This window comes from Haliotis cracherodii, unplaced genomic scaffold, assembly GCF_022045235.1.
Source record: "Haliotis cracherodii isolate W230 unplaced genomic scaffold, xgHalCrac1.p SCAF_5, whole genome shotgun sequence".
NCBI lineage: Eukaryota > Metazoa > Mollusca > Gastropoda > Lepetellida > Haliotidae > Haliotis > Haliotis cracherodii.
This window is the reverse complement of record NW_027266308.1, coordinates 43,802,137-43,819,320: the sequence shown is the minus strand read 5'-3', so window position 1 is coordinate 43,819,320 and position 17,184 is coordinate 43,802,137. Positions and strand designations below refer to the sequence as shown.

Sequence of the window (17,184 nt, the reverse complement as noted above, 5' to 3'; positions counted from 1 at the left end):
GTCACGTATTGACAGGGGAGTAATAACAAATAAATTGTTGTATAATCAGGCTAAAACGGCACCTCAGCAATCAGCTGATCACTGACAACAGGCATTGATTGAAACCGCTTCCCACACAGACCCCTGACGCTGGTCAGTAGAATCGGTAAATATAAAAATGCCGTGATGATACCATCCCCGTCCCAGATATTACTGACCTGCGTCTGGGGCCTCAAACTGAATAAAACATCAACAAACACACTGATGCCACATGTTAGCAACTTTGTCTCTATGATAAAACAGTGATCATTGTTGGGGTCCCGTTGGCGAAGACACATCGAAAAAAGGAGGTGTGTATACATAATTAGTCATAATATTTTACCGTTATGAAATATCACGAAATTACCAGCCTTGCAAATCAAATTTTTCCGCCAAAATATCGGAAGTAGAACATTTTGCTGCGAACAACCAAAAACGAAATACACGATAAATACGAAACTTATTATTATTGGATCCCAGGTATCCATCGTATGCAAAAAGTATAACAGTATATATATATTTTTGGAAATTAAACAATTTTAGTTACATTTTAACGAATCAAATTCCAGGAATGTCATTTAGCGCGAACCTAAGACATGCCGGATGTTTTCCTCGACAACCACTTGCGAGCGTTGATAGTTTATTTTCTTTGCATGTTACAGTGATTATTGTTACACCATCAAGTGTTGGTTGCTTTTGTTTATAGTCTTGTTTCTATGTCTAGACGGTAACCGTCATGTCAAACACTGCTGTCGGCGTGAGAGGGTCATCTAGCGAAGCATCAGGGTAGGACATTTACAAGTTCTGGCCAAATATTAAATATTTACAATCATTCTGATTGTCAAACTCGGTTGTTAACAACCTGATTCAAACTGATTCAGACTGTGTTGATTATACAGTAGTACTGAAGTTATAGAAGCACATAAAGTATATAGTAGTAAACATGGTAAATGCACCAAAACGAAAACGTATCTTATCTTCACAACATCTCTCGGAACGTAGCATGAAGATATGATACTGATAGTAAAGATGGAATCGTGGTTAGGATGAATATGATTGTGACAGTTTAGTAAGAAGTGCGTGGTGTGCAAGTAGAAAATTCTGTTCAGTCCAGTAAGCCCAGCTTTGTAATACATCAGTACCACAATGCTAAAGTCTTCTTAAAATGATTCAAAACATTATGCTCAGGCTTGTAGACTCAAAAGTATTTGGAAAGGACTGTATCCAGGGCATAAGGGTACATTGGCAAAATAAGTGAATTGGCATTGTGGTACTTCGCATCTACACAATCTCTATTTTAATTAGATTTTGGCAACAATTCTGTGATGCTGGTAATCTAGCTGCTATTTAGCTGATGGGGTTGAATCATTCATTGCAAGTAAAGGAATCATTCACAGGAAAGACAGACATGGACTCAAAACTATCAAAACAGCAAAAGACCTATAACACAAGGCTGCAAATTGGCCATGGCTATTATTATGTATGAAACCCAATCCTTATAATGTTTAAATTCACATGAATCTTAACACCTGCAATAGTGTAAAATTGAAATTTGATTAAAATATTCATGTGAACATCATGAATACAAATATAACTTTTGTGTGATTCACAAATCCTTATGTAATGCATTTATTTGTGTTGTCATTTCTCATTTATAACACATACACCTCCATATGACATTATTCAACTCATAGTTAGGTTTTATTACCATTTCTTCAAACATCTTCCAAATTTAAACATGATCAAGTTTTTTCTCCTTCGATTTTAGTCATAATCATAGATCATCATGTTCATGGAGAACATTTTTTAAGTTTGAAAGTTCAGTTCCTGCTGTGGTAATGGTAGTGTTGCAAGACATTTGCTCAAGACAAATGGCCTTGGGATAATCAAGAACATCCTAATCACCTAAACATCTTATAAATTTGATAAATTTTGATAGGACATTTGTCACATTCATCAGTTTCATTACAAATTTTGAAACAAATCTTTATGGTGTCATTGTTCTGGAATGCCAATCAATCTGACATGTCTGATATTCTGGTGTTGTGTTTGTGTCAAATCAAAGATGATAAGATCATGTGATGATGATAATAAATGTAAGTCTGTTATTGCATGCTTGGGGCACGGGTGGCCCAGTCTAAGGTGCCTTAATTGCTGTGCAGAGTTGCGTCCCTTGGTAACACCTAACAACCTTTGAATTTGTGTTTTGATTCCCAGTTCGCCCCGATTATGTTTCTCATTGTCAGCACCATATCCGTGCTCATGGGTATCTCCAAAGTGGTAAACGTCTGAGACCTGCATCACTCCGGGCATTAGCCATGATATAAGTGGAATACTGTTTAAGCAGAGTTAAACCCAACTCACTCACTCACTGTTGTTGCATGTTTCATCACTCCGTAAGTCAATGGACAGCGGTATCTGACACATTCCATCAGATTCATACTATCAGCATGATCAGTGGTGTAACACTTGATGCATTATCATACTGTTGCTGGAATGTTGCAGCCGTGAGTCTTTCAAACATCAATCTCATTAAAATCAGATCTTAGTTCTCGCTATCGCTAAACAAAGATCTGAGGACATCCCATTACGGGTCATGTCAGAACGACCTTTCATCCAACCAATCAGAGCGTCACTTACCAGATCATTAAAGTAACAGTCGTAATGTGTTTTCTAATCATGCAACCATGAAATATTTAACACAGGGTATTCTGAACGACAGTTAAGGATATTATGATTATATCCATACAATCTAGGCCATCTATAAGCCATTCCAGAATCAGTATGTTCTTCTTGTCAGTTTTAATTTTTTAATCGAAAATACGTCAAAATATGTTTCGAAGCGGTAGTCGCCAGTTTGAAACTAGTGTCGTAAAGCTTGAGAAAGCTGCTTTCTGATTGGCTAATGTCGATTTCTTGTCAGTCATTTCACTGGTCGGTCAAAATTCGCGAAAGGTCTTTCTGACGTGACCTGTATTGTTTAGCAGTAGAGAAAACTAAGATCTGATTTTGATGAGATTGTTCAAACATGGACATTCCAACAAAGTCACTTGCTCAAAACCATATTTTCCTTAAGCTAGTCAATCCTGAATCAAGTTCATAAGTTAATGACTTTTTGTTGAAAAACAAATGTGCATGAATCATGTTGATAACGACATGAATTAAAGAAATACTTGAAAATTCCTTGGCAGTGTTAGGAATGGACAACACATTTAGTTTACTACCATCATTGGACTTCAGGACCCATGAAGATCCAGGGAAGAAAAGGTCTTCAGCAACCCATGCTTGCCGTAAAAGGCGACTATGCTTGTCTAAGAGGCGACTAACGGGATCGGCTGGTCGGGCTCGCTGGCTTGGTTGATGCATGTCATCATATCCCAATGGTATGGATCGATGCTCATGATGTCAGTCACTGGATTGCCTGGTCCAGACTCGATTATTTACAGACCGCTGTCATATAGCTGGAATATTGCTGAGTGTGGTGTTAAACAACAACAAACAAACGTTGGACTATCAATGATTGATAGATTAACAGCATACTAGTAATATGTGTTTTGAGCAATAAGTGAATTGTTAGATATTTCAATAAAATATGTTTGAAATCCTGGGAAATGTCCTATATTTGGTTTGATTCAAAATTATGGCATGTCAACAAAAATAACATTGCATAAGGGTATATAATCAGATGTTTTGCTCTTTTTTTCTCCATTATTATTGACGTACGGTTTCCTTATTTTTCTCCTGTCTTTGATTTATTTTTTTGCCGTTATTTGAAATTGACAGCTCTGTGCTGACATAGTGTAGTCAGCGTTCAAGGGTGGTAATAATGGCGGGTGCCCCTACTCATGAAGCTGGCTTGCTCTGGAGACTGCTGAACCGCAGTGGAACAGAAAGCAATGGGTAGAACAGATCATAAATAATCATATTATGGATTATAGAAATGTTTATACACATGTGCTTACTTTATGGAAGTAATCTATCTCTAGCTTACGAGTTTCTTTAAATTTGGGCTTATGTGTAGCTTGTAAAATAAAAAGCACATTTTTGTTGAAAGTATTGAAATTCTTTCATAAATGAGTCCAACAGAATGGGAATGGTGTTTGAAATGGCATGTCAGCCCTCTTAACTTTTACCACAGATCATACCATTGATGTGGCTTGCCATCCTTAAATATCCAGTGTTTTGTATTGCCATTCTGTTAGGATAAATGACCTGGGCCCACTTGCACAAAGCGATCTTAGCTTATCGTAAGCCTATGTTAAAGTATGGGAGTTACGATCATCTTAGCGCTAAGATCGCTTTGTGCAAGTGGGCCCTGGCTCCAGTTGTTACCATAGCTTTGGTTCGATGGACACATTGCTAAATATATCAGTTGGAAGTTACTGATAGAGCGATGGAGATAGTGACTTGTTGTATTTATGGTAGACAGTTGGTCAGAATTGAATTGAGATATTATGCTATTGATAATCAAAGATAATGTTTTAATCTTTGTAGGAGGACTTGACAAAGGTTTAGTGAAGCAGAAAATAACAATGTTAATTTAGTTTCTCTTGACTTTTCCTTCCCCAATGTTAAATGAAAGTGCAACTTAAACCTGTTTTACTGTATAATAAAGCAAGTCTTAAGTATGAAGTGAATGAAATTTCTCATTTGACAGAGATAGCACAAAATGGCTGGACGCATACCACGACCCCATGTCAACTCTGTACACATTCACACAGTGTATGACGCTCTCGGACATCCAGGCAGATGGAGACTGGAAGCTGATTGTTGCTGATCTGGGGACTGGCAGTTATGACATGAAGCTGAAGGTGTATAAAAGTAAGTTATTGCTTAGTGATCATTCATCATGATGAAAACAGATCATGTTGTTATTTCACACGTAAATTCTTACCTTGGAACATGTTGGCTATGTTTGATGCATAATTGTTTCTTTCCCTTTATTATAAACCTATAGTGACGACACCTATTGCTCTTAAGGTTTCTTCAAACAGTGGAATAACCAGAGACTCAGTTGCTAGTATCCATGCCCAGGGATTTCTGAAAGCATGCCCTTGACTTTCTAACTTAACTGGAGAGTGTTATATCACCAAAGATTTATAAACATACTTTTGATATGGATCTAATGTTTGACTGGTTAAAATTCCTGTTTTTTTACATGTGTATTGGATCTGGAACATCACATATAATGTTAAGCATTGTAACTCACTGTTTTCCCACTGAGCCACTGAGGCAGGTGATGAAAGGGTGGTCAATCTTACATGCCACTGTCTTCAGTTGTCTACATGCTGCACATAATCTTTCTCAAACCTGCTGTCATTGAATTTGTTTTATACCGTAACTTCTGTATTGTTTCACTATAAAGCATCCCAATGTTTTTTATTCTTTCTGGTATTTCTTGCATTTTGACGGTTCGTAAGATAGTTAAAACCCTCTCCCTCATTTTTGGTTGAAAATGTAAAACCTTGAGTTCGAGGAAAGCACTTGGGCCTTCGTCCCTTGGCACCTGGGGCATTTCCCTGCTTGTGATAGCTCTTCCAGAGCTTGATGTTTTACATTTTCAACCAAAACCGAGGAGGAGTGTTTTAAGTATAACATAGTTTACAGTTACAACTGGATTCAATAACTGAATGGAGGGCATGGGTGGCCCAGTCGTCTAAAGCACCGCGATTCGCTGTGCAGGCAGAAACCTACGATTGTGGGTTCGAATCCCGATTCGCCCCGATTATGTTTCTAGGTTTGTCAGCACCATACCTGTGCTCGTGGGTTTCACCAAAGTGGTAAACATCTGAGACCTGCATCACTTCTGGCTTTCCTCCCACATTAAGCTGACACGCCGCGATATAACTGGAATACTGTTAAAAGCGACGTTAAACCCAACTCACTCACTCACTCACTCACTCACTCACTCACTCACAATAACTGATTGATAACATTTGATCCACATATATCGGTACATACCGACCAGTATTTGTCTTTAATGTATTTAGTATTGTTCTTGGTGCACGGATTCAAGTTGTAGTATTGCAATCTTCAGAAGGGATGAAAAATAAAATATACCATGATACGTGGCCAATGCAAGGTTTGTGTACCTGACGTTTGTCAGCAAAGTACATGTGGACGTGATCCCATGTCATGAAGACCTTCCCATAAATTGCCATGATGAGAAGTCCAACAAAGGGTTTAGAAAGCCTAATGTTAGCAAATATTCATTATTTATCATATGTAAGACACTATGGATGAACGTAAGGGGATCCTTGTGAATATCGGTCCTCATGTTAACAAGGTTTAAATATAGACATTTATCATAGGAAGCTGTGACATGTTTAGCTTTAGCCATTGCATTCCATGACCCAAGGATCTCACTGAATTTCTGCCACTGATTTAATCGATAATTGATTTGTTTTCATTGATAATATGTAGGTTTTGGTATTGCCGACACATGATATGTTGCATATTGGTTGAGGTGAACTGTGTACGATGATATGTGGTTCACATAAGAAGTGATCAGCGACACCCAGCTGTTACTGAGAGTCAGTGCTAGTGGCTACTCTGTATACAGTGAGTGAGTGAGTATGGTTTTACGCCGCATTAAGCTATATTCAAGCAATATCACGGCGGGGGACACCAGAAATGGGCTTTACACATTGTACCCATGTTGGGAATCGAACCTGGGTTCTTGGTGTGAGGAGCGACCGCCCTCTACCCTGCATACAAAATTAACATGGTGAAAAGTTTGTATTGATATTACTTCAAGTTTTATTCTCCGTGTTGTTCACATTATTAATATATCACAATAAGGCAAGTATTTTCTTGTTTTGATTTTCTCGGTCAACCTGGCTAGGCACGAGGCAAAATTTATAAAATGGATATTTTGTCACTGTTGATTTGAGGGTAAAGGATGTTTAGGAAAGGGCAAACATTGTGTTTTCAATCAAATACTGCATTAATATTATTAAAACCTTTGCAAATTCAAGGTATATGCAATCTCACTGAGTTCAGATCTTCTGATACAGTACTCTCTGGGTCCCGATCTATGGACACCTCTATAGAAGGTTCTGTCAGTGAACTTTCTAGTCTGATTTTACTGGGCGGTCGGGTAGCCTAGTGGTTAAAGTGTTCGCTCGTCACGCCAAAGCCCCGGTTCGAATCCCGACATGGGTACAATGTGTGAAGCCCATTTCTGGTATCCCCCGACGTGATATTGCTGGTATATTGCTAAAAGCAGCGTAAAACCATACTCACTCACTCACTTAAAATTGTATACCTTTTTTTATTTAGACACTAACATCCTGAGTGAACACACCATCATCGACCTGCCGACTGGGGTGGTCACATTCTACATGGACACTCTGGAACCAAGGACGCCAGGTAAGATGGGAACTGATCAGGGATTTTCCGCTCCATTCAGTCATCACATGTCAAATTGAGAGAGTGAGTTAAAATTTAACGTCACATCGGCATTATTTCAGCCATATAGTCAGAAGACCGAATTTATACAAACAATTTACACATGACAAAGGACACACTAACAGACAAATGGCTACTGTCAAACTTTTTGTTAAGTGATCTAGATACATAAGTTCACGATATCATGGGGACATCGTGATAAATACACAAAGCCTACATCCCCTGATTACCAGCTTCTTACTGATGGAGAATGGGAATCAAGTCGTGTGCTGCTTATGTCTGTCCTGTAATGCGTTTTGTCAGAGTTCACTGTTCTTCCTTGTATCAACATGGGGATTCCAGGTTAGAGTAAGTCCACTGACACCTGTGCTGGTTATAAGAGGTGACCAAATGGATCAGTTGACCTGTCTCTAGCCCGGTAGCATGTCCTGTGTCTCATGTTCAGCAACAACATCATGGGAGATGATTCTGCAAAATAAAAGAAGCAATTTGACAACTTTGCATGTATAATCTTACAAATGGTCATGGTCCATCGAGGTTCAGATCTTAACATAGAGTGGTATCGAAATCTGATTTCAATAAGATTGGATCCAGGACTGATCTTTTATTGAGCGAGAAATACTGACCTGACATTTGTCTGTGTGTTCAGCTATTGCTGTGGCCTCAGGTCCCTACATCTACATCTACAAGAACCTGCGACCATACTTCAAGTTCACCCTCCCCCCTCTGGAAATCTTCCCTCTGGAGCAGGAGCTGTGGAATCAGGCTAAGGATGTACGTACAGCAAGCAGCATTACTCCTCTAGCAGTGCTGGCATCAGGGATCTCATCCCCTGCTGATGATTATGATTAGCATTACATTTAATAATTTTCTTCTTCATTTCATATTATTATTTCCCAACCTTAACCTCAACAGGTTCTGTATGCAGTTCGTACTCATCAGATTTACATTTGATAACACTTTGGTACACTGTGATTGTTATAAGTCATTATATACATTATGCTCTGTCTGCAACTTTAGCCACTAGTCCAAAGCCCATGTCTATAAAAGTCTAGTAAGCTCAGCAAATAATAGTCCATATTATAACACCAAACTCAACTAAAAAGGGTTGGTAAAGTATGCCAAAGAAATATCAAGTGTGTTTAACGTGTGCATAGTGTTTTTTCTGTGTGTGGTAAACTGTTAACAGTCTGACTACTTCGCTTCATAAATTTCCTAAAAATCTTTGCGGCATTCAATTTCTAAGAAATGTATGCCATATTTGGAAGTGCTTTTACGTTTTTACTACGATTTATGAATGAAAGTGCCTTGTTGTTGTTGACCTTTCTGACCTAGATGTGTATTAATCTCATTGGTTGACTAATACTGTTGTATTCAAATTAAATTGCCGATCTGGGATGCTAGCTAACTATTAACCAATCAGTTTGCATAAAATAATAACATGATACATTCTCGCAAAATTTGATTAAGTTTGATGTTGATATTTCTGTGCAGACGAGTCACGATGTCAGCTAAAAGACAAATTAACATGAGGTTTACTTTATCTTTGACTTTGAAACCCTAAGAGGAACCCTGATCGAATAACTCGTTATTTTGAATATAAAGTGTAATGGCGAGAGATGGCGCTTGCTGGTCATATTTTGTTTTCATTTCTGGAATACAGATGAAGGTATTCCGCTGCACTTGACCGAGATTCCCCACAGTGGTTGTGCATGTATTCCACAACAACTGCTGTCAAAACAGATAGTGTTTCTTTTTGTTCACATAATAAATGCATTCAGTTCCAATACGGAAGCAATGCTAACAGTTACACTTTTATTCAGCACTTTTTATTCAAATAGATAAGGGTCTGACTTATATGGATGAGGTTAATTGTCACTAACAATATTTCAGGTTCATAACAACATGTTCTTTTCAAGGCTGTTCATGCATGCTACATGATGTTATAGAGTATACAGTATACAATGTGGCTATTTGATCAGTGTTATCGTTCATATATGCTTGTCTTTAGAGGCGACTAAAGGGATTGGATGGTCAGGCTTGCTGATTTGGTTGATGCATGTCATCTGTCTAAATTGTGTAGATCGATGCTCATGATATCAATCCCTGGATTAATTTTTTGATAGGCATTACTAAGAAGTTGAAGGATGACAAAGTAGACACAATTTGTGGATAACAACTTCTTTAATAGTGTAAAGGCACCGTTTCGGTATATGTCCTTATACCGTTGTCAAGCAAGACATGGATAACAACTTCTTTAATACTGTAAAGGCACCGTTTCGGTATATGTCCTTATACCGTTGTCAAGCAAGGCAGAATGAGGAATTTGCTGGAATATTGCTGAGTGCGATGTTAAACAACAAACAAACAACAGTTTGTTACTTTCGAGTAGGGTTTCTCATTACATTGCTGCTAGCAGAAGGAAAGAAGAAGGAATCCATTGAGATTATATTTAGTGTGACCATTGTTTACTTCCAGGACCGTGTGAATGTATTTATACTGAGAGAAGCACTGGAGGGATTGAGGTAGGCAGTGGTTGTTGATTGGCTTAATTAATTATTACGTTTTCCTCCTCACCCACCTCACTATCAAATAACCCTCCTCACATCATCATATTGTCACAGTGTATAGTTGAAGAATGCTATGATATTCCCTACTTTACTTCATGAAATACACCACATACATAGTCCCACGAAACAGTTATGCTGTGAATCACATCCGATGACAGTTAGTACCTTGAATAGTTTTTTGGTGGTTTTTTTTAAGTAAAGACATAAAATGTCCCCCACCTCACATTTGAAAAAAGATTTGATACAAGTCTTGAATGAGTTCTGTTGACCTCAAGTAAAAATTGATTTAATGGATTACATGGATGTTATTTACCATAATTTTCTATTACAGCCTGTGTAATTGTACTTCCTATGTATTTATTTCAGAGCTGAAGGCAACACGTTGACGGTGCGATCTTTACGGTTCCTTCAGTTGGAGGCCAATGACCTGGAGGCCTTCGCCAACCTGCACAAACACTTTCCTCTGAAACGACAGGTGAGGACTGGATTTAAACTTTCTGTTACCACTCGAGAGGCTGTTTTCTTCCTACCACAAGTTCGGGGAATTGCACTCCCTTGCATGTCAGTTTCTTAAGAAACAATTTTGGGTGATCTTTTTGTTAAAAACATTTTGACACATAAACACATTCAGTTTGACGTGTTGTGTATTTTAAGAATCTGTCCTAAGAATGTCCAATAGAGTGTTCAGTTGAGTGAAAAAATCAGTTGACTTTGCTAACCATGCTGACAGTTGACTGGATAAATATTTGAAAAGAAATCTTACTAGTCATAAAAACAAGTGTTTGAATTGTATTTGTCGTAAAATTATCCCACCAATCCGAGTCCTCAAAGTAGACACAATTTATGGGTAACAACTTCTTTATCACTATAAAGGCAGCATTGCAGTAAATATCCTTATAAAGCAAGCATCATCAATCAAGGACAAGGGTATAAGGATCTATACCACAACATCGCCTTCACAGTAAAAAAAGAAGTTGTTATCAATAAATTGTGTCTACTAGTCATCCGTCAACTTCTGAGTAATGCCTATCAACAAATTAATTAATCTGGGTCCTGTTCCAAGCTGATCTTAGCAGCCTGACAATTGTAAGTCTGTGGTTAAGTATGGGAGTTACAACAGACGTAGCTAAGATAGTAAAGATCGCTAAGAGGAACAGCATAAAGTGTGGCAAATATAAGGTAGGAACTGACAGAGTAAGCTGATATTGTGTTTGTAGACTGTGATAACAAGCCTTGCCACCTTGAAGAAATCCATGGCTGATGAAGATGCCATCAGCTGTCTGGTCCTGGGGACAGAGAACAAGTCTATCTATGTCCTAGACCCTGAAGCCTTCACAGTTCTCACAACAGTAAGTACACACCCACATTGATGTTATATCTATGTCCTAGACCCTGAAGCCTTCACAGTTCTCACAACAGTAAGTACACACCCACATTGATATATCTATGTCCTAGACCCTGAAGTCTTCACAGTTCTCACAACAGTAAGTACACACTCACATTGATATATCTATGTCCTAGACCCTGAAGTCTTCACAGTTCTCACAGCAGTAAGTAAACACCCACATTAATGTTACATCTATGTCCTAGACCCTGAAGTCTTCACAGTTCTCACTGCTGTAAATATGAACAAACATTCTGAGGTGATGTAAAGTTATTTTCTAGTGGTCTGCAAACCATGTGACTGTTGAGTTATATCCCTTTCTTGAAGATTTCATTCCTTCAGGTAGGACTTTTGGTTTCGTGCGAGTCAATTTGCTTGATGAAGTTAATTGTGCCTTTACTGCATTGAAAGAGTGTTTCTTTAAAAATATAAAGAAGTTAACGTCCATGTCATTCCTGTTTCCACTGATTCATCATCTATAGTGCCACAAAGTTAAATGTTGGCATGTCAGGGTTATGCTGATTACGTTGTAACTTGTAAAGAACGCCTGTCACTGACGTTGACCTGTTTCAGATGGAGCTGCCCAGTGTCCCGGTGTTCCTCAGTGTGAACGGCCTGTACGATGTGGAGTACAGGATAGTGGTTGCATGTAGGAATGGATGCGTCTACACCCTGAAGAGGTTGGTCATAAGTCAGTGACAAATCTGCTACATAATATCATATCACACCTGGGATAGAAATGTCTTCATTTTCAAGTTTGCCACTTGACTCTCATAAAGAGAACTGAAGCGTGCAAACTAGAAGACTACTTTTGATCCATCTAAAAACATAACAAACTCAGATTGTCATTTCACCATGAGCTTGATTAGAGTAGCTGTTTACCCTTCTCTTATCTTTAAGGTTGATAATACGCTTTTTTATTCCTGAATCCACATATATTTCTTGCTCATTAGCATGTTTATATTTATCATTGTCAATGTGTTTGTCAAGCTTACATTAAACAATGGCTTCATTTAATAGTAACAAATATTGTTACAAGAATATACTTTAATAAGAATATGATTTCTAAGTGTGTCTGCCAAGCACCAGGAACTCTGATTCTGACTCTGTACTCTAATACAAGAAACCTGAAGTCAGGGGTTCGAATCCCAGATTCACCCGTATTATGTTTCTTGGTTTGTCTGCTCCAAACCCATGCTCGAAGGTTTCACCAGAGTGATGAACGCCTAAGACCGGCATCACTTCGGGCCTTCCTCCCACATCAAGTTGACACGCTGTGAAGTATCTGAAATACTGTTCAAAGCGGCGTTAAACTCACTCACTCGAGTCTGAGTCTATTTTCACATGGGTTGCAAATGTATATTGATAAGGACGTGATTGTCCAGGTGTAAGATCGGAATAATGCTCCAGTGATGGCACAACGATGTCTTGGGTCAATGTTGTTTATTCAGTTGTACTCGAGAACATATATGTATGTGCACACATAGCAGCTCTCTGACCAAGACTTCAGTCTAACGCTCATTCCCCAGCAACCTATCTCCCTTACATCACATATACCATCACACAGAACATTACATACCAGTAACAAGTTACCCTTATGGCGTCGAGCACAATTCTACCATGAATTTGGAATTTACTCGATTCTGATTGGTCAATCAGAGGCTATTAAATCACAATAAACCCCCTCTGATTGAAACAGCTGGTTTGACGGCCGCATCACCGCGGAAGCTAATATTCACAGAATAGTACTATTTTCGGTCATTGTCGGTAGGCATATTTAAATAATTATATCTACAATTACAGGTTACGAAATGCACAGATGCGGTTACTACAATATTCAAAGGATGTGTGGCGATACATTTCGTGCAGAAAAAACACGACAGAAATCAACAAAGGGAATGTATTTACGTTTTGGAGACAACAGAGAGCTTGGAATTTTGGCACTTTTCTATATAAGACTGTGACGTCATATTTTTTGCGTCACACTGAGCGATATGACGTCATAATGGTGATGCGCGATGTTGAGCGAAAGCCTTGCAAAGCTTGCTTTTTTATCTTTAGGGATGCCCACCTCATGTTAGCTTACCAAGTTGCCTTGCTTATATGCTTTCAATGCCTGTCATATGTTCAAGTGAAGTATAACGGTGTAAACAAACTGCTTGAGTATATACAGCACCATATTTTGTTTGGTGATTCCGTAATTCAGATCGATAACCAACTCAAAACACTGAACTCAACCCATGCCGCTTCACTCAGTATATTTGCTAACACCAAAGAGTTCGCGTTTTATTTAGTAATGGTAGAATGGAGATAAACATACTGTGTTTTCAATGTAGAGCTAGGTTACCTGTAGATTTAACCGCGCTAAATTTAACATTTGAAACCTCACGCTGTGCGTTCGGTTCCAAATTCAATTTAGCGGGGTTAAATCTACAGGTAACTTACCTCTACATTGAAAACACAGTATGTTTATCTCCTAATTACTCGCTTGGTACCGCCATCTTGAATGGAGTCTCACACTCGCTAGACATCATTATATCTTTACAAACTAGTTTTTAACATTTAATGCAGGGGATCAACGGAGGGAGCCAAGTACACTATAGAACTCAACTCACAGCCCGTTGGCCTGGAGAGAATCAACAAGAACATCTACGTGGGCTGTATGGATGAAACAATGCACTGCTTCACGTCCAAGGTGAGGGGAATCGGCAGTGCTTGATTGTTGTTGTTTATCGCCACACTCAACAATATTCCAGCTTTATGACTGCGGCCTGTAAATAATCCAATCTGAAGCACACAATCCAGTGATTGACATTATCAGCATTGATCTACACGATGGGGATACAATGACATGCATTAACAATATTCCAGCTTTATGACTGCGGCCTGTAAATAATCCAATCTGAAGCACACAATCCAGTGATGGACATTATAAGCATTGATCTACGCAATGGGGAGACAATGACATGTGTCAACCAAGTCAGCAAGTCTAAACACGAGATCCCATTAGTCGCCTTTTACGACATGCATGGCTCGCTGAACACCAATTCTAACCCGCATCTTCACGGGTTGGATTCAGTAGTGATACATGTAGCTTGCAACTTGAGTCACAACACGATATGTATCAGGATACTCTGACCTGGTTTTGTAAACTATTCCATGATTCCATGTGTTGCTGTCAACCAGTTTATGTTTTACTTGAATAGCTGGTTCATGTCGACTCGTTCTTGTGGTATTATGTAATCAGATGTAGCATTTGGTTTCGCAGTAGATGCTGTTATACTAGGCTAAACTAGCCTGATTACCGGTAGTTGTGAGACAGGGTAATTGCAAATCTTTGTAAAAAATACTTATTGAGAATTAGTAAATCCTTATCACATGAATTGATACATGGAATGGCATGTCACGTTTCATTTATTCAGATGTAAGTTTCCCGATGCATCGATACATAGTTGACATGTGACAACCTTAAGCATCAGTAGCGAAGCGTCGTAGTCTTTTGTTTTAACCATAAAGATGTGATGTTTCATTTCATTTGTGTCTTGTTTAACGCCGCACTCAGCAATATTCCAGCTATATGATGGTGGTCTGTAAATTATCGAGTCTGGACCAGACAATCCAGAGATTGATATCATGAGCATCAATCCATGCTATTGAGATTGATGACCATCCGATCCCGTTCGTCAATTTTAGTGGTGTAACGATATAGCGATACAGTATATGATCGAGTCCCAATACGAGGCCCAAGATACAATACATCGGTTTACGATCCTTGTACCACCATACTTTACATTACAAGTTGTTTTGGTGTAAAAACATGCGATTATATTGACACAAATTGTTCAATGCCTGGCTTATGCAGTGTTTTCTAGTTGGCTATAAATGGTACACTATTCACAGTGCCCAAAAGCCTATATGTTTCTGCCCTACAAATGTCCCATCTTTAACCTCTGAAATTTAAAAAGAAATCATTCAGAAAAACAAGAAAATAACAACTTATTAAATAAAAGTACTGTATCGGGTGACCCCACCATATCATTACACCTGTAAATGATTTGATGAACATTTGGTGCATCAGGATGTGCTGTGCCTCAACATTGTAACAGGTCAACTATTGATATGAAACCATCAAACTATACCTGTTCTCATGGGTTTCACCAAAGTGGTAAACATTTAAGACTATTACTTCAGGCTTAACTCCCACATTCAGCTGAGCCGCTGTTCAAATCATTGTTAAACCTAGTTCATGTGTTGGATGAAAGATGCAACAATGCCCTGTTTACTTGAATACCTGTCAAAACTAGTTAGATTTACAGCTTTGCCCTCCTTGTACATGTTGTTGTGTCCTTGACATGACCAACCTGAAAGAACTGAATTACTGGAATGGCTGAGAAATAGAAGTATCCACATGATCCATCAGGAAAATCCAATGACATAAGATCAGCTTCTTGAGAATTTTCCAAACAAGAATGAAAACTGGTCAGCATACATGTAAAGGGAGACAACTGTGCCAGTTCTAGTGTTTAAATTAATCTTCAGATAAGAATTCCTGACGTGATGAATTCAAAGAGTGTTGATGTGCCCTTAACAACATCCCTTACCCACTCTCTCAGATAGGGGCTGAATTTCACGTCATCTCAGTCTACATAGAAATGTTTTCTATCTTCAGGGAAAGAAATTGTGGACAATCAAATTGCCAGCAAGCATTACGACAATGCACACCATTGACTACAAACCCCGAGCATTCAAGGCTGTGCTGATCGGCCTCAACAACTGTGAAGTACATATATACAAGGAAAAGTATCTGGTAGACGTCATCAAGGCCTCCGATGTTGTCACAGGGCTACACTTTGGACGCTTCGGGAGGGAGGATGGCACTCTGGTCATGTCTACTCGAGGTACGAAGCATATTGGTTGAAGCATTCGTATTGTTGCAGCCCCTGATATTGATTTTCAAAAGTTATGCCCCTCATCCCGTTATGTAATGGCAACATTTGAAATTCATGCTAGTCCGCAAGCCTGAGACTACAAAATTGTGCTGAAGACAAGTATGAATACAGTGATAGTGATCCTTATTGACTACCAGGTGTTAGTAGCATTTGGGGGCTATAATTCTGTACCAGTTCTCAATGCTTAGAGGGACGGTCGGGTACCCTAGTGGTTAAAACGTTTGCTCGTCACGCCGAAGACTCGGGTTCGATTCCCGACATGTACAATGTGTGAATCCCATTTCTGGTGTCCCCCGCCATGATTTTGCTGGAATATTGCTAAAAGCGGCGTAAAACCATACTCACTAACTCAATGCTTGGATTTAGATACAAATTGGAACGGAATATACTGACAGGAAATGTAAACATAGTGAACATTTTTGTCTTGTTCAAGCAGGACCAGCTACAAACTCCAGTGTAACAAGGTTTACACTAGTCTGCTGGACGAGTCGTAAGAAAATCGATTTTTCTAAGGCTTGGATGGGCATTGCAGAATTTTGCTGTAAACTGAATTTTATGAGCGCCATTGATAATGGGTACACCATGGGAATTCTGGGTTAGAACTAGCCCCCAGCAACCTATGCTGGATTGAACAGGTCACTAAATGTAGCAGGTGATTAGTCGCGGTCACTTGGTTTATTACATGTCTTCATGGGAAGAGGCTCATAATATCAACCACTGGTTTGTCGGGTTTAGATGTAAATATGTACAGGCTGCCGTCATTGCGCTGGAAAACTTTGTGGGGTGTGTAACATATGGACTATAATGTGAGCTACATCACAACACCTAATTGTGAGGATACAGCCCTACTTAT

At 38.9% G+C, this 17,184-nt stretch overlaps 1 protein-coding gene across 2 annotated transcripts in view; it reads left to right on the top strand.

The window, feature by feature from the left end:
- Positions 1–629: 629 nt before the first annotated feature.
- LOC139443459 (BBSome complex member BBS1-like) overlaps positions 630–17,184 on the top strand; it is a 72,159-nt gene continuing 55,604 nt past the window's right edge. Inside the window, exons 1-11 of one of the 2 annotated variants that reach the window (XM_071224442.1) lie at positions 742–804; positions 3,802–3,918; positions 4,676–4,839; positions 7,300–7,389; positions 8,078–8,202; positions 9,907–9,953; positions 10,365–10,473; positions 11,216–11,347; positions 11,956–12,062; positions 13,954–14,077; positions 16,052–16,280. In XM_071224442.1, coding sequence (XP_071080543.1) covers positions 3,845–3,918; positions 4,676–4,839; positions 7,300–7,389; positions 8,078–8,202; positions 9,907–9,953; positions 10,365–10,473; positions 11,216–11,347; positions 11,956–12,062; positions 13,954–14,077; positions 16,052–16,280 — 1,201 coding nt within the window. In that variant the 5' untranslated portion in view covers positions 742–804; positions 3,802–3,844. Of the gene's footprint in view, positions 805–3,801; positions 3,919–4,675; positions 4,840–7,299; positions 7,390–8,077; positions 8,203–9,906; positions 9,954–10,364; positions 10,474–11,215; positions 11,348–11,955; positions 12,063–13,953; positions 14,078–16,051; positions 16,281–17,184 lie in introns of both variants that reach the window. The other variant, XM_071224443.1, reaches the window with a different exon arrangement.